The sequence below is a fragment of the Bubalus bubalis genome, chromosome 22 (assembly GCF_019923935.1).
Source record: "Bubalus bubalis isolate 160015118507 breed Murrah chromosome 22, NDDB_SH_1, whole genome shotgun sequence".
Lineage (NCBI taxonomy): Eukaryota > Metazoa > Chordata > Mammalia > Artiodactyla > Bovidae > Bubalus > Bubalus bubalis.
This window is the reverse complement of record NC_059178.1, coordinates 554,171-574,357: the sequence shown is the minus strand read 5'-3', so window position 1 is coordinate 574,357 and position 20,187 is coordinate 554,171. Positions and strand designations below refer to the sequence as shown.

The window sequence follows — 20,187 nt, the reverse complement described above, 5'->3', positions numbered from 1 at the left end:
GCAGGAGACCTGGGTTTGATCCCTGGGTTGGGAAGATCCCCTGGAGAAGGGAAAGGCCACCCACTCCAGTATTCTGGCCTAGAGGATCCTTTTAACCTAGGAAATCCCCTCAACCTTCCATTTGGTAGCGACACTGACTGATTGGAGGCCGGGCCAGCTGTCTCGCAGACGTCCTACAGGCTCTTTGGCTGGACTGGTTCCCCATGATGTGCTTTATTTTGCTCTCTCCTAAATTTCCTGTAACCAGCAGTCAGGTCTATGGTTTGGCTGGATTCAGAATATACACTTCCGGTGGGAACAATTCCTGAGTGTGTTTGGTGTTGCGCCCACCGCTTGGAGAGAACCCGAGACTTGGAGAGAGGTGTCCGCTGTCCCAGACATGCTCCCAGCTCCAGCCACTGGCCCCAGCTGGGCAAGAGGCTCCTGGCCAGAGCTGCTCAGCCAAGCTCCCCTGAGCTCTTGACCCACTGAGAGAGAAAGTCGTGTTTCAAGCCATGAGGTTTTGGAATGCCTAATGCAGTAATAGAGAACTGAAGTCATTTTTGGGGTTATCACCGTATCTGCTTATTGTATTATGTTCTGATTTGTTGACCTTAGGCATCGTCTCCTCTTTTGATAGACGCGACCTTAGCTCCCTTACATGAACCTTTCTCTTCTCCCTCCCAATTTTTCATAGTAAATATCACCACTTAGAATTCTTGTTGGCTTACATTTGAAACTCTCACCATTGTAAAATCTCTATTTCTTTTTCCATCAATTTTTGAAACCTGGCATTACTACCCTTTCTGTAAGATTAAGCTTATGTAATACCTGACCCCTTTAAGGATTTTTGTTTTTATTTTTTGAATATTTTATTACTTTGTGGGGGCCGCATCGTGTTGTGGGATCTTGGCTCCCTGACCAAGGACTGAACCTGTGCCCTCAGCAGTGAAAGCACCGACCCTAACCACTGGGCCACCAGGGAACATGCGTTTGTATTCTTTTTAACACACCCCTTCCAATTCTCAACCACCTCAGATACATCTTAATGATACATTAGGCAAACAGAAGAACATGTAAGTAGGCAGCCCTGATATTCTATAAAACGCGCTCCTTTTCTGCACTGTCCATCCTGAGGAGTTAAATGGGCCCCCGCTGGATACCACCACACCTGCGTGCTTCCTGCCTGAACGGTGGCAGGAATTTGTGGGATTTCTCCTAGGGCTGTAAATACTACTTCACTGTTTTCTCAGGAGGGTGGAGCTCCCGGGGCCCTTCTTTTTCCATTAACCTTCACTCCCTGGACCAGCGAACAGCCAAGATGACCCTGACCACGGCTGACTTGTTCAGAGTTCCCTTGGGCCTGCTATGGTGCAGAGTCCGGTCAAAAGTCCACCGCACTCATCGCTTGCTCCCCATAAATTCTCTCTTGAACAGTGGACCACAAGGGCTTCTTGATTCTCTAGTAAAGAATATTAGCTCAGAGTCACGGTCCAATAAGCCTGAAGCAGCCCCACACCCTTTGGGGAAGGCTGAAGGCAAAGCTCCCTCTGAACCTGAGATGTTCTGGCAGAAGCCTTTCTCAACAAGAGTCTCCACTTCTTTCAAGTGGCACAGATTCTATGACCCGATTCAGGTCTGGAAATCACGACGGCCAGACCCCTGCTCACCAGGCTAGGAGTGTTTTGTTTATACTATTGCCGCAGCGCCTTACTGATGGTCTTCAGGACCCTGCCATCACTTTCACCATCTCTGCAGGAAAGTCCACTCTGATTATCACTCCAGCCCTGCTGCTTAATGTGGTGACCAAGTCCCCCTGGCTCGTGCTAACTGCTACTACTTGACTTTTGCAGCCGAGACGGCTCCAGCTCCGATGCAAGTGAAGGCCCTGGAAAACACTCTGGAATGCACGCCTTCACCTGTCAGTGCCCCGCCTAAGGGGCTGGGTTCTGGGTCTCTTCCAGGAACGTGTGGTTTTGTGAGTGGTTCTCATGTGATAAAATCTACTCCAGCACTCCTATTTCCTAGATATGGGATTTCTTTTACACCATTTTTTTTTTTAAGTCGCTCAGTAATGCCTGACTCTTTGCGACCCCATGGAGTATACAGTCCATGGAATTGTCCAGGCCAGAATACTGGAGTGGGTAGCCTTCCCCTTCTCCAGGGGATCTTCCCAACTCAGGGGTCACTTTATTGGAGTTCAGAGCAGTTGACGGTCAAGTTCAGTTTCTTTAACCAGTCTAGCAAACAACTGAAATCACTCTCTGCTGCTCAAACCAAAATTCTAAATCCAGAATGTTTACTGAACCCATACTGATAAATTCAGTAATTAGCTACAAGCTCCCCAACCAGACTCTTGGCTCATCACCAACATCATCCATTCCCACACAGCCCTCCACATATTGCCTGATACTCAGGATCTTCCAAATCCTCACAAATATAAGTATTTCAATAGTATGGCTCCTACTCGACTAAATTTCCTTACCGTCACATAAAAAATCGTGATGAAATTTGTGTATTCCAGCATATAGTCTGGCAACCTGCACGATCCAATGCTGACTTCTGCCTTTGGCAGCTTCAGTACTGTGGCTGCCGCTCCTGCGGCACAGGCCTGAGCGCCCGGCTGTCCAGTGGGCGCCTTCGACGTTCTGGTGCCTTCATTTTGTTTAGTGCTACTGTTGTTTAGACGCTCTGTCGTGTCCGACTCTTTGCGACCCCATGGACTGTAGCCCCACCGGGCTCCTCTGTCCATGGGATTCTCCAGGCAAGAGGACTTGAGTGGGGAGCCACTGCCTCCTCGAGGGTCTTCTTGATCCAGGGATGGAACCCCCGGCTCCTGCTCGTCTTCCCTCACTGGGCACTTCATTCCACGAGGCCACAGACAACAATTAGCTACCAGGGTCCCATCCACTTACTTAGGATGCTGTCGATGCTGCTGTGACCTTGTTTTCAAAGTCCTGCCATCTTTGCGGTGGTCAAGACTGAAGGACTGAGCAGCAGAGCCTGAAAAGCCAAAGCTGGTCAGGGGCCCAGGCGGGGTCCGCCACCTGAGGAGGGCCTCCCCACTGTGCTCCCTGGATCCGGAGGCAGGGTGTCCCCACAACTTTGTAGGCAATGGGGCTGAACATTCCTCCAAAGTACATTTGTTTGGTGAACATCCTTCCTGTCCTTTTTCCTTAAAACCGTTCCTTTTCTGTTATTTCATCAGGTTCCAGAGGAGACAAATTCCTGTTACTAGCTAACAAGTTCACTGCAATTCTTTCTTAAAGACTTTTAATTTGGGGAAATTAACATAAAGATAAAAACAAAGAAAAAATTAGTAAGTATCAAAAAAAAAATTAGTAAGTATCCATATTTCTATCACACAGATTTAGCCACTGTTCTTGATGTGGGCTTGCCTGGTGGCTCAGTTGGTAAAGAATCCACCTGCAATACAGGAGACCTGGGTTTGATCCCTGGGTTGGGAAGATCCCCTGGAGAAGGGAATGGCAACACACTCCAGTATTCCTGTTTGGAGAATCCCATGGACAGAGGAGCCTGGCAGGCTACAGTCCATGAGGTCACAAGAGTTGGACACAACTTAGCAACTAAACCACCAAATTCCTGTTGTGTTTTCATTCCTAATTTTCTTCTTTTACAAGTAAAATTTGTAGGGTTGGCAGGGAGAGAGAGAGGGGCAAAAATTATACACATTCTTTGTCAAGTATTCAGACTTAGGAAAAATACAAAGATTCATTCACTCAATAAATATTTATTGACCACCCCTCAGGCATACTGAAGGGACAGCAGAGGAAAAAGACAAGAAAGCCCCAGCTTTCCGGACACACGTGAAAAGGCGAAATCACAAATAAGAAAAGCGGTAAAGCACACAGTGCGTTAGAGGATGGTAAGAACTACAGAGAAAAATAAAGCAGGGGTGGGGTTGTTTTCATTTCAGTTTCTAATTGTGGCTACAATATAGAAATACAATTTTTACTTACTAACCTCTATCTTCTAATTGTGTTAAATTCAGATTCCGTTTGTTACTTTGGATTTTCTACATATAGAGTCATGTCACCTGAGGATGACAATTGAGTTTCTTCCTTTTTAACCCTGAACTTTTATTTTTCCTACAACTGTGTAGAATCTCCTGCACAGAAGTGAAAGGCGTGGTGGGAGCAGGCACCTTGGTCTTCTTCCTGATGTCTTGGGAGCCAAAATTTCAATAATTCACAATAAAGTATGGTACTCATTAGAGTTTTTGTTTCTTTGGTAGATGTTCTTTATTAAAATAATATGTTCTCTTCAATCCCTAGTTTACAAAGTTAAAAAAATCACAAATGGTGCTGGAATTTTATTAAAGGCTTTTTATGACTCTTCAGAGACATAACTTTTCTCCTTTATTTCTGTAAACACAGTAAATACAAATTTTTTGATTTTAAACTACAGTTCTTGCTTTGTACCGTGCCATGTAAATGGAAACTTGCTGGATTCTGTGGTGAAGAGCACAGCCACCGTGACAGGTTTCAAGCTGCCCAGGCAGTCAGGAATAAGAAAATCTGGATCTTGGGGCCAAGAGGAGCCAGCCAGCTCTGGTACACCTCTGATTTCAGCTCTAAGAACCAAGAACCACAGCAGGAGACCAGCAGGAACAAAGCAACTTCAAATTCTCTCTTTTATGAAAACTCTCAAAGATAATCTAGGAAGTTGATAAATATGGATATAACTCCAATTTTTTCAAGCCTTTATTAAGTAAAGGTTTGAAATAATAAACATAATAAACAGTGTCAAGCACCATGCTACTGCAAAGGAAAGTCAGCTTTACTTGTTGGCTCAGAAGAAGACGAAGAGTCCCTTGGACAGCAAGATCCAACCAGTCCATCCTAAAGCAAATCAACCCTGAATGTTCATTGGAAGGACTGATGCTGAAGCTGAAGCACCAATACCTGGCCACCTGATGAGAAGAACTGACTCACTGGAAAAGACCCTGATGCTGGGAAAGACAGGCGGGAGGCGAAGGGGACAACAGGGGATGAGCTGGTTGGATGGCATCACCGACGTGATGGACATGAGTTTGAGCAAACTCTCGAAGATGGTGAAGGAGAAGGAAGCCCGGTGTGCTGCACTCCATGGGCTGCAAAGAGTTGGACAGGACCGAGCAACTCAATAGCAGCAAAAATTGTAATGGTCAACATCCAGGCAGAGAGAGCCTGAGCATTCAGCTTCCTCTTGAGTAGTTATCTGCCCATAAAGAGCACATGGAGATGGTCTATGCTCCACCATTCTAGAATAAGTTTAAAATAAGTAGATTCTAGAAACAGTTTTAAAACCAGAAATGTGGAAAATGGCTAAAAGTGACACAGATACTGAGGCATGGTTTTCCGAGCACACAAAAGAATTAAGTGATAAAATATTCACTTGTCATTAATGCTGTACTTACACACTATTTGGTGAATTGAAGTAAAATACTTCCTCAAAACTAATTTTGGATTCACAAAGAATTCTGGATTCAATTATTATATAGTTTATAATAATATAGTTATATTAATTCTCTTAATGACAAGATTTTAATAGCAATACTGTATGATTCTGAGGCAGCTAAAGTAGAATTTTCATGGATACATCTTTAATTGATAATTTTTAATGGCCTCTTGTGCCTAACCGTTTAGATGTATTTTCTCCCATACAGAAGGTCCCGAAAGAAAGACGCGTGCACAGGATACAGCCATCAGTGGTTACAGCAATTTACTTCACGGAAGAACAGAGTATTTTGGGCCTATGATTTCCATTTAATATCAACAAAAACAATCTGTACAGAAAACCCCAAGGCAACCATATAGCATAATATGTAAAATGTGCAAATAGAATTTAAAATGCAAGTTATTCTATAGCATTTGCAAGGCAGAACTTTATAGTAAATTAAGGAAATCTACCTCATTCTAGCTGACTTAATAATACTTTGCATGGAGAGGCCAATGCAAATGTACAAGGCACAGCTTAGTGTTGGTGCTGAAGTGTGACACACCCCTCAGATTAGGGTATTAAAATAACATAAAATCATGTCTGCATTTTATTATTTAAGGAGACTATCAGCTCATTTCTAAAGCGTCATGAACCATTACACTGATAACATGTGTGGTCAGGACAAGCTGTTCCCTGAACTTAAAAGGTCAAAGACAAGACTCTAGCTATCTAATATTTAAAAAATTTATATGTATATATATACACACACGCATACCCCGATATCACATACAAGAAACTTTCCATAATCCAAAGGGAGGCCGTGTGTTCCTTTAAGTAAAGGTTCCCATACAGTATTTCATGACAGAATTATTTAAAAAGTACATATTTATTCACCACCTGTTTTGGTCAATCTTACTACAAAAAGACACTGAAAGACTAAAAGACACTACAAAAAGACACTAATTTTCTTCTTCAAAACAAAGACAACGCCTAACTTAGAGAGTCTTTCTCTAAAGATTGCACAGTGAAAGGTATTACTTAGTTAAATATAAAAAAGCTTGCAGCTTTTATAGAAACTATTTAAATCTACATGGAGAAACAAGCCATCCTATTAAAAGTCAGCAAGCCCCTTGGCTACAACACAGTCCAGGGCCTTCTAAACCTGACCACAGTGCTCTCTGCTGTCTTACTGCCCATCCCTGAGAGTAAAGCATTTAAATTGTTTTTAGTAAAGCAAATGTATTTTACTTTGATGAGAATGATGCTTAAGTTTTTTTTTTTCCAAAATATGAAATAAACCCCATTTCGTTTTAGCTGGAAAAAAAAAAGAATGCTCTTTGCAAAGACCACTATTCCTAGCAATTTAAAATATTTGTATGTCAATCAATTTTAATTTTCTTTTCACTGGGTAATTTCTATTTTTCTGCTATTTATATGTCACTCATTTTCTTTTTTTTTCCTGTTTTTGTTTATCACTCATTTTCTTATGGCCCATTATTTTATAATTTTTGTTAACAGGAGGATTTAATTGGTAATGGAGCAAAAGTACATACAAAACTTAAAGGAACGCTGAGATGAGATCTCTGTTTCCCTGCGGTAAGACTTTTACAGGAAAGAATCTGACTGCCATACAGGAAAAGCAAAACTGCCCACGCGAGAGAACACGCATGGTCAGCGTCATCCTTGCCGTCTTTGGTCTAGCCTTCTTGGCCAAAATCTTCTGTAAACTTCTTTAGTTTTAACAAGTCGTGTTCATTGACCGTGGGCTTTGTGCTAGATAGTGACCGTAACATGTCCGACTGTCAGGAAAAAGAACGGGGGAGGATTAGTCATTGATTTAACTGAATAAAAAACATTTCATCAGCAGCATTATTATTACTAACTTTCGCCTAAGGTTAAATCTGAACATCTGCAGTGTGTCACGGACTACTGATGATAAACTCTCCTGTTTTCTTTCTTTGCAAAGAGCAACTTCGACTATGCTATTCCTTTGCTTATAAACTTTCAGTTGCTTGCCTGGTCCTGATCATAACCTTCAAAGGCTCCTTGGCACCCAAGGAAGTACAGTCCTCTTCACCTGAGGACCAAGGCCTCCAGAATTAAACCCCGATCCTTTTTCTGGCTGTATGTTTACTTTTTAAGAAAGCAGCTGTCAAAATGCAACTCAGAAGGGATATATTCATTCACATATGTGAAACAGAATAATACCATTTAATCAAAACCAATTTATCAAAAAGTTAAACTATCAGCTAAAATCATAATCAAAATGGTAAGAATATCAATATAAAAAATTTATTAAAAAATTAACTTTTAGACCATGTCTCCTGTAAAATAGTATGGAAAAATGATCAAAAGAATGAAAGCTTTAAAAAGTAAAGGATTTCTAAATAATTTCTCAGATAAGCAGTGGTGAATTAACACATAAATATTTCTAGATGCTTACATATATATTATTATATACATATACACACAAGCTTATGTACATATGTCTATAAATCTAGATCTACATATCATGTGAAAGTTAGTTAATTTTGACATATAGATCTGAAAAATCTTTAAGAGAAGATTTTAAAACTCAATGTTCATATTGGCTACAACTCAACACGAAACAAAAAGTTTAAAGTTTGGGGGAAAACACTGAACGCTCATAATAAATGCGCATCTTTCCTTTCTTTTTCGGCGGCTGCTGTGTGGGATTTTAGTTTCCTCACCAGGGATCAAACCTGTGCCCCCTGCAGTCTTACAGATTATTTCATTTCCTCAATAGAAACTACAGAAATGCAATTCTTTATGAATATTTTAATTCCTTCAATATAAACTGCAGAAATGTAACTTCTTATAATAAAAATTTTGTTTTCAGAGCTTTTAAAAAAGTACTGCATTATTTAAACTTTCTGTGACGCCTTGAGACGTAAGACAGAAAAACACTGCTATGAATACTCTGATTCACACAATAGTGTTTCTGCATGTTTTACTAAATCAGAGGTTCAAGGAAAAATATTTTCACAATATTACTGTAAGATCTACGTCAGAAACCTGTATGTTTTAAAAAACAGCTTATTCACTTATAATTAAATTTTCCTTGAAGCTCAAAAAAAGTTTAAAGATAATTATTTGATACTTTAGATTCTATTAATCTCTATAACCTTTGAAGTATTACTATTAAACATGGCTGACCATACTAGCAGTTTTAAACTAAATTTTATAAAACTGAAAATTTTATATGACAAAATTATAAAATATAATGCTAAATAATTTTTTTTTTAAAGCAAACAAAACGTCAAACCATGCAAACAACTGGCTCCAAAAGTTTATCCCCAGGGACATCCATCCACGTCATCTCAATGGCACCAGGGTCGCCTGGAGAGCAGGGCGTGAGCAAGTCATCTACTATGTTGTTAGGATCAGCTCGTGAAGGTCCACGAACCTGCAATAAACAGTCATTTGAGATCTTTACTTGAACAAATTGAATAAATATTAAGATTTAAACCATTATCAGGAAATCTGAACATGTACTATTATCATGTTTTATTAAAATGCTTAGTTCTGAAAATAAACAGAATATACAACAAAAAGTGCAATTATCTCCGGGTGATGGGGTAGACTGTGCTTGATTTTAATGTTTTTCTTGATGATTTTCTATATTTGAAATTTCCTACAGTAGATTACTTACATGATCATAGGGAGAAAATAAGTTAAAAAAAAAATTCCCTGTGCCTAAAAATACCTTTTTTCTTTTCTAATGGCTATTAAATGGTAATAATCCCAGACACCAAGAACAGACCTGCATAACACGCTGCTATATTTAAAACAGATAACCAACAAGGACATATCGTATAACACAGGGAACTCTGTTCAGTATTCTGTAATAACCGAAATGGGAAAAGCACTGGAAAAAGAATGGATCTGTGTGTACATATAACTGAATTACTTTGCTGTACATCTGAAACTAACACAACATTGTTAAGCAACTATACCCCAATGTAGCAATAAAAATTAATAAACAATATACAAGCAACTCCTACAGCTCAACTCCAGAAAAATAAATGACCCAATCAAAAAATGGGCCAAAGAACTAAACAGACATTTCTCCAAAGAAGACATACAGATGGCTAACAAACACATGAAAAGATGCTCAACATCACTCATTATCAGAGAAATGCAAATCAAAACCACTATGAGGTACCATTTCACACCAGTCAGAATGGCTGCGATCCAAAAGTCTACAAGTAATAAATGCTGGAGAGGGTGTGGAGAAAAGGGAACCCTCTTACACTGTTGGTGGGAATGCAAACTAGTACAGCCACTATGGAGAACAGTGTGGAGATTCCTTAAAAAACTGGAAATAGAACTGCCTTATGATCCAGCAATCCCACTGCTGGGCATACACACTGAGGAAACCAGAAGGGAAAGAGACACGTGTACCCCAATGGTCATCGCAGCACTGTTTATAATAGCCAGGACATGGAAGCAACCTAGATGTCCATCAGCGGATGAATGGATAAGAAAGCTGTGGTACATATACACAATGGAGTATTACTCAGCCATTAAAAAGAATACATTTGAATCAGTTCTAATGAGGTGGATGAAACTGGAGCCTATTATACAGAGTGAAGTAAGCCAGAAAGAAAAACACCAATACAGTATACTAACGCATATATATGGAATTTAGAAAGATGGTAACAATAACCCTGTGTACGAGACAGCAAAAGAGACACTGATGTATAGAACAGTCTTATGGACTCTGTGGGAGAGGGAGAGGGTGGGAAGATTTGGGAGAATGGCATTGAAACATGTAAAATATCATGTATGAAACGAGTTGCCAGTCCAGGTTCGATGCACGATACTGGATGCTTGGGGCTGGTGCACTGGGACGACCCAGAGGGATGGAATGGGGAGGGACGAGGGAGGAGGGTTCAGGATGGGGAACACATGTATACCTGTGGCGGATTCATTTTGATATCTGGCAAAACTAATACAATTATGTAAAGTTTAAAAATAAAATAAAATTAAAAAAAAAAATAAATAATTAAAACCAGGAAAAAAAAAAAAGAGCAGCCAAGCACCGCCCCCCCCCCAAAAAAAATTAATAAACAACAGACCGACTTAAAAATTCCTTTAAGTTACTCTATTTTCCATAGTAAGAAATTTGTGATCTTTGGGAGGTTTATTATTATGAAATTACTGTCTCTCCAACAAAAACTCCTTCAAATATAAGTACAAAATTAAATGCTGAGTGTAATTTAAGTGCTAGCTGAACTTGTAACTCGTAACTGATTTAAAGTAAAGAATTTTCATAATATCCAGAAAAAGAAGCTCTGTGATAGTGACATACAGCTTTCAGCCCCGCCACACACGCATCAAGTCGGGGGCTGCTTCGTCCTTCGCGCTTGTTTTAAATGATCGGTCTCAAATACTGTCTTAGGATTAGGGTAGGGGCAGAGAAATAAACATTTTCACTTTACTTGTTACGTATTTTCTTGTTTGTCTCCTCTCACAAAAATTTCAGTGGCAGAGATTTTTGTTTTTCGACCACTGTACTTTCTGACTTACCTCTGGGCCCAGATTAGCGCTGATACATTTAATAAATAAAATCACAGGCAAACTTGTTCTTACTAATCGAAATGCGGAAGAGAAGACGGAGCCATAGAGATCTATTGGACTGGGGATACAGAACGCCTGATGTTGAGAGATCTGGCTGCTCCACCTTTATCCTCCTAACGAGGGCCTGGCTCTGGGGTTGTATAAGCTGCCCCCAACAGTAACACAGAAAACTGGCTGGAAAGTTCTTAGCAGGGGAGGACTGGGCTCCTTCTAAACGGCAAAGAGAATATTAAGGAGAAACCCAACGGCTGTGGCATAAACCTTGGTCCCGAGCTAACTGTGCTTCTCTCGGTACTGAAATGACGGAGGAAGAGGTGAGTAACATTTACTGGACTGTTCAGGTACCATGACTGCTGTGTTATCAATCTTCCTCTTTTCATTCTCATAAAAGCATTTCAGAGCAGTGTTACCATCCTTACTTAAGAGATGATAAAAAAAAAAAAAGAGAGACTTAAAAGGTAACAGCACAATTTGGTCAAGTAGATAAAATAAGTAAATTGTGGAGTCAGGCTTCAAATTCAGGTTTTAATTCAAGCTCCTCATTTTTTAAAAGAAATTATTTACCATGGTAACACACGGTATACAATACACACGCATATGTTTATCAGAGCCGTGACATATTAGTTTGTTATATACTGATGGATTAGGTTTGCTGACAGTGTTTTGGGATTTTCACATCTACGTTCATGAACATATCGGCGACTGCTATTCTCAGCAAGAGTGTAGGTCCAAATTACCTAGTCTACAGTTACTTAAATTGTCTCCCAAGACTGCACGGAGAAGGAAATAGCAACCCACTCTAGTACTCTTGCCTAGAGAATCCTGTGGATGGTGGAGCCTGGTGGGCTTCTGTCCATAGGGTTGTCGAGAGTCGGACACGACGGAGCGACTTCACTTTCACTTTTCACTTTCATGCACTGGAGAAGGAAATGGCAACCCACTCCAGTGTTCTTGCCTGGAGAATCCCAGGGACGGGGGAGCCTGGTGGGCTGCTGTCTAAGGGGTCGCACAGAGTTGGACACGACTGAAGCGACTTAGCAGCAGCCGCGGCAAGACTGCACAAAATTCCCTCTCAAACCATATATGCTTACGTCACTCGTGAGACCAAGTGGCGCACGGGAGGAGCACGAGAGGAGGGTGGCTGAGACCCCAGTACCAAGCATGTGAGTTTATTAAACGACAGCCAGCTATCATTGTTTTTACTTTGATAAGGAGGTATAAATGTACGGGTAACATGCTTCCAAAGCACTCATACAAAGTGGTTTTAAAACACGTTGGGAGAATTTATTTCAGTGGAATGGACACGTCTATTATGTAAATCCACTTATTTATTACACAAAACTGAAATCTTCCTAAAATTCTTCAAAGACAAGTCAACAGTGGTCTCAAAACTTGATTTTAAAAATATATGAAAAGACAGATAAACGTTCCTTACCTTTTTAAAATGGGTAGCTGACTGCACTTTCCTAACTGGCTGCATGAGTGCGTCCCGTACAATGATACTTATGTCTGCCCCTGAATAGCCCTCAGTCTTCTTTCCAAGGTCCCGGAAGTCTGCTTCTGTCAGGCTGTTCTGAGTGGTGCCCAAATGCAGCTTAAACATCGCCGCTCGGGCATGGGCCTCAGGCAAAGGAATGTAAATTCGTTTCTCAAACCTTAAAATCAAAGAAAAATTACATCACGATTATCATATGATAATATTTAATTTCTATTAAAAATTACTTTTCCAAGAACTAAGCAAGATATTTAGATATTCTCTTTTATACAGAGCTAAGCTGAACACATTAAATGGGCCCATATCCACCATAATTAAACATATATTTAGGGTAATAAAGGAAAAATACCCAGAACACATTAACAACAAATGCCTGCCTCCCCGGGCCAAGTCAGGGGTCAGCAGGGCTTACGCACACTGAAAAACATTCTAGAGTTGTCAGAATGCCCTCTCTCTAGGCAGAATGGGAATTGATACTCACTTACTACACTGTAATTAGAAATACAGTGTTCCCTGTATTGTCATACCTTCGCCTAATGGCAGAATCCAGAACCCAGGGTATATTTGTAGCTCCCAGAACCAAAATTCCGTCATTGTCCACGCCAACCCCTACAGCAAAATAGATACAGTTTCAGGTAATTTGTCATTTCAGTGTTCTTTAAACCTCATCTGTATCTTCTCTTATGAATGTGGTATTTCTTTGTTAAAAATGCTTCCCCTTGAGAGTCTCTCTCTGAAAACACTGTATTTAATCATATTTCATACTACTAGAATATGATATAAATATTCCCAACAGTAGAATCTCCTAAACTGTGGGAAAATACTATTAATATTCTTTTCAAAATATTTCTCCAAAGATTTAAATTTGAAGTCTACTTTTTCCTTCTATTGATATTGTTTCTGCTATAAGTGAATATATAAATAAGTCCCTTTGCTACTTATACCGAGATGATTACAACTGGGCAGAAATTAAGTCAGTTGAGCACTACCTTGCATCTGAACTAGGAATTCTGTCTTAATTCTTCTTGCAGCTTCACTTTCATTTTCACTTCTTGAACCACACAGAGAATCGATTTCATCAATGAAGATAATCGAAGGTTTATTCTCTCTGGCAAGCTGGAATAAGTTCTTAACTAGCCTAAAAATAAATTAAAAGTTTCAATTTCTAAAAATTAGCCAATAACACATGACAATGAAAACATTAAAATAAAACAATGTATCAATAGGAACTCTAAGAGTGTTCAGCTGTGCCCAACTCTTTGCGACCCCATGGACTGTATGTAGCCCATCAGGCTCCTCTGTCCCTGGGATTTTTCAGGCAAGAGTGCCGGAGGGGCTGTCATTTCCTTCTCCACACGTGTGTCACATGTGCTAAACCATACGTGTGCCATGTATGCTCTCTTCTCCCTCTGAAATGAATTTTGAACTAGGGAACAGTTTGACAGAGAAATTAATACCACCTGTATTACAGCACTTTTTGGAATGCCTATTAATGATGTAAGAAACCTACTACTTTATAGACTGATAGAATGACTACCAAGCAAAGAAAAACTTAAAAAAAAAAAATCAATTTACTACTTACTTTTCACTTTCACCTAGCCACTTAGAAACAAGGTCAGAGGAAGATATTGAGAAAAATGTTGAGTTATTTGCTTCTGTGGCTACAGCTTTGGCTAAATAGGATTTTCCTGTTCCAGGTGGCCCAAATAACAGGATTCCCCTCCAAGGTGTTCTCTTGCCTAAAATGTGTATTAAAAAACAACATGAGAACTTCAAGACCATTAACTTCGTCATCCACCGTGAAGCATACCATGAAGAGGTTCCACTCTAAAGCTGGCAGGAGGATGAAACACAATTTAAATCAATCAATCTAAGGTGAAAATGTCTTAAATGTACTTTATTTCCTTTTTAGAGACCACTTTGTCAAAACTGTGTTTGTACACTATAATCCTCCCAACAGGCAGTCATCCGCACGCCCACCATCCGACCACTATGTATGGAAGCCACAGTGGCAGACAGAGCTACGGTGCAAGGATCTCTGACCTCCAAGGCCCTCCAGTCTATTAGGCGGAAAAGCACTCAGTTAAAAGGCAGTTGCTGATCATCCACTATGTGCGCTGCTCAAATTCAGAATATTGTAGGAGAAACTAGACCCCCAGGGGGAAGGCAGCTGCAAGTATTTCCTTTAATATTCATGACATTTGCAGGGGTGAGACTAACAGTTTTGATGACTCGTGACGTTACACTCAATTCCTGATTTCACAGGAGCACATATTATTATTTTAGGTGGCAGATTTCCATTCTGATGATTGGAGAACAATAGGGGGACTCCACCTTAAATTCCAGTTTTGCCAAAATATAGTTAACAAGTGAACACAATCAGATCTTTGAACCTCAGTTCTACTAATGAGAAATTATAATGTTGCCTTACATAAACCAGGCTGGGTTACAACTGGCAATAAAATATCACACGTTTAAAAAAGCCAAACAGCTACTAGGTGCACACTGCGGGCGACACAGGTGTCTGTGAAGAGTGACACGCAGACGGCGGGCCAACGCCAAGCGCCGCTCGTTGCGAGGGAAGCCGCAGCTTCCACTTGAATTCTATTCTCGGGGTTAAATGTCTGCAGTTGTCAGTCAGTGTCCCCTTAAGTGTGGTCCACATACCAGTGCTGGCAGAGGAAATGCTTTTAGGTGGTATACAAACTTTCCATTTGAATAATTTTTACAATGCATTCTATGAAAACACTACTTACCCAGAGCGACACAAAGACGTCTTTTATTACTTAAAAAAAATTTTGTGGCCACATCGCACAGCGTATGGGATCTCAGTTCCCCAAACAGTGACCAAAGCTGCCACCCCTGCACTGGAAGCGTGAAATCTTAACCACTGGACCGCCAGGGAAGACCCCCTAGTAATTATTCTATAGTAGAGTTATTAAGTAAAAACAAAGGAGATGACTTAAAAGTTCAAATGTGGGCAAGACAAGCTGTGATGTTAGAAGTCAAGAGAGAGGTCCCTCTCTTGAGGGAAGACACAGGGATGGATTTCTAAGTTCCTCACATCGATTTCTTATCTGGGGGATTATTACTGTCTGTAATAATTATGAGGCTGAATGCACATGGGTTCCTCCATGTCTCTGTATATTTATACTCCAGTTTAGTAAGTTTCTCTAAAAGTGATTTAAAGAAGAAGATTAAAAAAATAATAGTACACGTATATGGAAAAATTCATGAAGATGACATATAGGAGTCATGTTTGGCAAACACTGGGATAAGCAACGTAAGTTCAACTGCATTTTTGTACCTTTATAGGATTCTGATGACAACTTCTACACTGTTAGTTTCATATTCCTGAAGCGAGGTTCTGGGTTGCAGCCTGAAGCTGGGTGGACAGCGGGCTCTTGCTCCTCATCACTGCTCTACAGGACACTGCTGTCTGGACCCGCTCAGTTTGAGGCCCGTATCCCAGATTTGCTCTCTATATAAACCAGCTTGTTTTTAAAAGGAAAAACCTCTGTTTCACTGTTAAGACTGTGGGTATAGCTGTATCACGAACACAGGCTATGGGTCACGAAAGGGACAACATGAAGGATGGTTCAGCACGGAGAAACCACCTACGGCAGAGCTGTAACTCCAACTCGATCCAGAAGGTGGGTTAGCAACCTTCTCCCTGCAGTGATCATGAGCTACTAGACGATACACGCTTCATCTGAAACTGTTAAATAACTGGATACAAACTGTATAACTTGCTTTTTGAGCTTTACAATACAGGCAGGTATTCTTTCACGTGCATTATAATGAAGACGGCACAGACATTCTGGTGAGTGCACTGTCCTCCACCGTGTCCCCTGACTCACCTTACGCGCTGCTGCTTGACATTTAGCTTGTTCTGAGACATATATATATGTTACAGCACGTATATGCATATGAAGTCAGCATCCGTGTAAGGGCACACCACTGCCTTATAAGAGGATTTAAAGTAACAATTTACGGCACAGAGACAAGAGTTCACAATACTTTACCTCAGGCATCAGTGTGCTTTTTAAAAAATCATAAAAAAAATTATCTACAAGCCATCTCACCTGTAAAGAGATGAGGAAATTTGATAGGCAAGATCACGGCCTCTTTCAGAGCTTCTTTAGCTCCTTCCAGACCAGCAACATCGCTCCACTTCACATTGGGTCGCTCTATAACAATGGCACCTACAGAAAGTTAAGTCATCTTTCAATCAAAGAGGGCTATTTCATCAAATTTAGATAACAACATGACATAATGAAATTAAAGAAATGCTTTATAAATTTGTCTGGAAAAGTTTTATGTATTAAAGACAGTTCTAGAAGGGTGTGACAAGAAAGTGGTTGTTGGGGGGCAGTGAGGAGGAGTCGGGACCTGGGGTGGGTAGCTGGATAATCCAGCATAAAGCCATTCAACTGTTCTATCTCCACTACCTTGCTGTGAAATAGAAATAGCATCATCTGGCCAGACTACTAAAGACAGGTGAGTGTAAAGGTCAAAAGAAGCACTAAACACCAGAGAGCCGGGAAGAGCACCGAACAGCACGTGTTGTACTCATGGTATCTGACCACTGGTTCTGGAGTATCTCCCATTTCTCCTTTTAACCAAAAGAATCAGTGATCTAATGCTCCCCTTAACCACAGAAATAAAGCACATTTAACCACTTTACCTGAAGACAGACAGGCAGAGACAGACGGAGAGAGGGGAAGAGGAGGGTGAGAAGGGGATGATGGAGAGAGGAGGTGTGCTCTTACAGACCTGCACATTTCCCAAGATCTGCCAGTTTCCATTCGACTTCTAAATAGATCTATTTACACTTTCTGTGCGTTAATAAAGTTATTTAAATGATTTAGTTTTTGAACATAATATATTCAGAAGTCATAGCAAACTGTTACAGTAAGAACAAGTAAAAATCAGTAACAGTCCACAAAACATTTCTTTCACTGTAGCTTACTGCTGATCTTTCTACAAACCTTTTATCAAAAGCCTTCCCAATCTTCTGGTCTACGGAAACGGCTCAGCCGTGAGGGAGCCTGCTCTAAGATGGTGCGTAACTGCGGTAAGTGCGGCACCACCACTTACACAGTCTACTCATTACCCAGGGTATTACTTTACGGGTATTCTTCTTGCTTTCAAAGGTCATCTGTTAAAGAATGCGTATACTTGGCAACTTCCCTAAATTACGGAACTCTTTAGCTATACATTAACATGAAATAAAACTATGAACTCTTTTTGCATTCTGAAAGTTCAGACTAAGTATAAACTTAGTATAACTAAGTCCAGTTAGAACTGGACATGGAACAACAGACTGGTTACAAATCAGGAAAGGAGTACGTCAAGGCTGTATATTGTCACCCTGCTTATTTAACTTATATGCAGAGTACATCATGAGAAATGCTGGGCTGGAGGAAGCACAAGCTGGAATCAAGATTGCTGGGAGAAATATCAATAACCTCAGATATGCAGATGACACCACCCTTATGGCAGAAAGTGAAGAAGAACTAAAGAGCCTCTTGATAGAAAGAGGAGAGTGAACAAGTTGGCTTAAAGCTCAACATTCAGAAAACTAAGATCATGGCATCCAGTCACATCACTTCATGGCAAACAGATGGGAAGACAGTGGAAACAGTGGGAGACTATGTTTTTGGCTCCAAAATCACTGCAGATGGTGACTGCAGCCATGAAATTAAAAGATGTTTGCTCCTTGGAAGAAAAGCTATGACCAACCTAGACAGCATATCAAAAAGCAGAGACATTACTTTACCAAAAAAGGTCCATCTGGTCAAAGCTATGGTTTTTCCAGGAGTCCTGTATGGATGTGAGAGTTGGACTATAAAGAAAGCTGAATGCCAAAGAACTGATGCTTTTGAACTGTGGTATTGGAGAAGACTCTTGAGAGTCTCTTGGACTGCAAGGAGATCCAACCAGTCCATCCTAAAGGAAATCAGTCCTGAATATTCACTGGAAGGACTGATGCTGAGGCTGAAGCACTAATACTTTGGCCACTGAAGAACTGACTCACTGGAAAAGACCCTGATGTGGGGAAAGATTGAAGGCAGGAGGAGAAGGGGACGACAGAGGATGAGATGGTTGGATGGCATCACTGACTCGATGGACATGAGTCTGAGCAAGCTCTGGGAACTGGTGATGGACAGGGAGGCTTGGTGTGCTGGAGTCCATGGAGTTCCAAATAAGTCAGACATGACTGTGACTCAACTGAAGTTAAGGGAAAACCCAATTCACTTTTTCTTTCCTATGTTCCATTCTGATTAGTAACCCTACATGAGAAAAACATTATGTCATCTGACAAGATTTTGTGTCTATTAAACAAAAGTAGATTTATACATAAGCATTATCTCGTCAACTAAAAGGTTTTGCTATGAATTTTCTAAGTATGACATAATTTATCTTCACATTTAATTAATGCTTTTCTCCTTATTTTCTCCTTAAAGTTTAAACTAGGTGACTTTGGAATGTTCAGTGATAAAAGAACATCTAGATGAAAGTAATATTAATTACTAGACATGGATTCATGATTTTTAAAATTAAAAGGGAAGGATTATTAGAAAATAAAAGCCAAACAATTTGATTATTCCCAACCGAATAAATCCATCCAGCCTTTGGCATTACTTATTATACTAACATGCTCTGTATGTGCGTGCTCAATTGTTCAGTCATGTCGAAATGTTTGTAAGCTCACGGACTGTAGCCCACCAGGCTCCTCTGTTCATGGAATTTTCCAGGTAAGAATACTGGAGTGGGTTGCCATTTCCTACTCCAGATATTAATATGTTATTTAACCTCAAAGTCACTGAATATCAAAATTTACAGAAGACTCAAATCATTAATTTTAATAATTAAATATTACACTTAATATCATAACCTAAAACAGAAGTAAAAGATTTGGAAAACTATTTCAGGAAAAGTGAGAAAAGATTCAAAAAAGGATTATTTTACAATGAAATCCATCAGCAAACCATGAAACTAAAAGATGGGGAAAAAAGGATTCTCAGATAAGAAAAGCTAGGACTCTCTCCATATTCTATTTCATCCTGAAATTCCAAATAAATTTCCTCATTTAAATGTTTTAAGCATCTGTATTTTTATACATCCTTGGGCCTTATCATCACTGATAGGAAATATTGAAAAAAATTTCTTATTAAAAACTGGGTTGTATCTTTTCCAAAATTAAAGATATTAAAAATTCCAATTTTTCCTTCAGTGGGGCAGAGCCAGAGAGATGGGGAACAAAACCAAAAGAATGGAGAGAAAAAGGCTTTCTGCCTTATCAGTAAAACAAAGCCACCTGGCATGGCCCACGGGGTGGCCCTGAAAAGCTGACCGAGGAGGAAGCAGGCCCAGTGCGCTCGAGGCAGTGGGACCTGCAGTTACCGCCCTTGGACTACACCCACCACTGACGCTCTTGGCACATAAAAACATCCTCGATCACTGTAGGGTTTCTAAAGTATTATCCTTATAGGATTCCCCTATCCATCCCGGTGGGGTCAGTAAGACAGAAATACGAACAAAATGAAGAGACTTGAACAGCAAGGTTAAAGGTCTGTCCAAGCTAGGAACGTCCACCAGTCCCTGAGGCTGGCCCTGGGGGATGGCTATCGTTCCCAGACACAACACGTTCTGCCTGGCAA

At 40.3% G+C, this 20,187-nt stretch overlaps 1 protein-coding gene across 1 annotated transcript in view; it reads right to left on the bottom strand.

The window, feature by feature from the left end:
* Nucleotides 1-5,686: 5,686 nt before the first annotated feature.
* Nucleotides 5,687-20,187, bottom strand: part of VPS4B (vacuolar protein sorting 4 homolog B) — a 30,154-nt gene continuing 15,653 nt past the window's right edge. The window contains exons 5-11 of the mRNA XM_025273646.3: nt 16,606-16,725; nt 14,103-14,259; nt 13,510-13,658; nt 13,048-13,129; nt 12,461-12,680; nt 8,708-8,848; nt 5,687-7,220 (exon numbers count right to left, since the gene is read on the bottom strand). Of these exons, the coding sequence (XP_025129431.1) occupies nt 7,119-7,220; nt 8,708-8,848; nt 12,461-12,680; nt 13,048-13,129; nt 13,510-13,658; nt 14,103-14,259; nt 16,606-16,725 (971 nt within the window). The 3' untranslated portion in view covers nt 5,687-7,118. The remainder of the gene's footprint in view (nt 7,221-8,707; nt 8,849-12,460; nt 12,681-13,047; nt 13,130-13,509; nt 13,659-14,102; nt 14,260-16,605; nt 16,726-20,187) is intronic.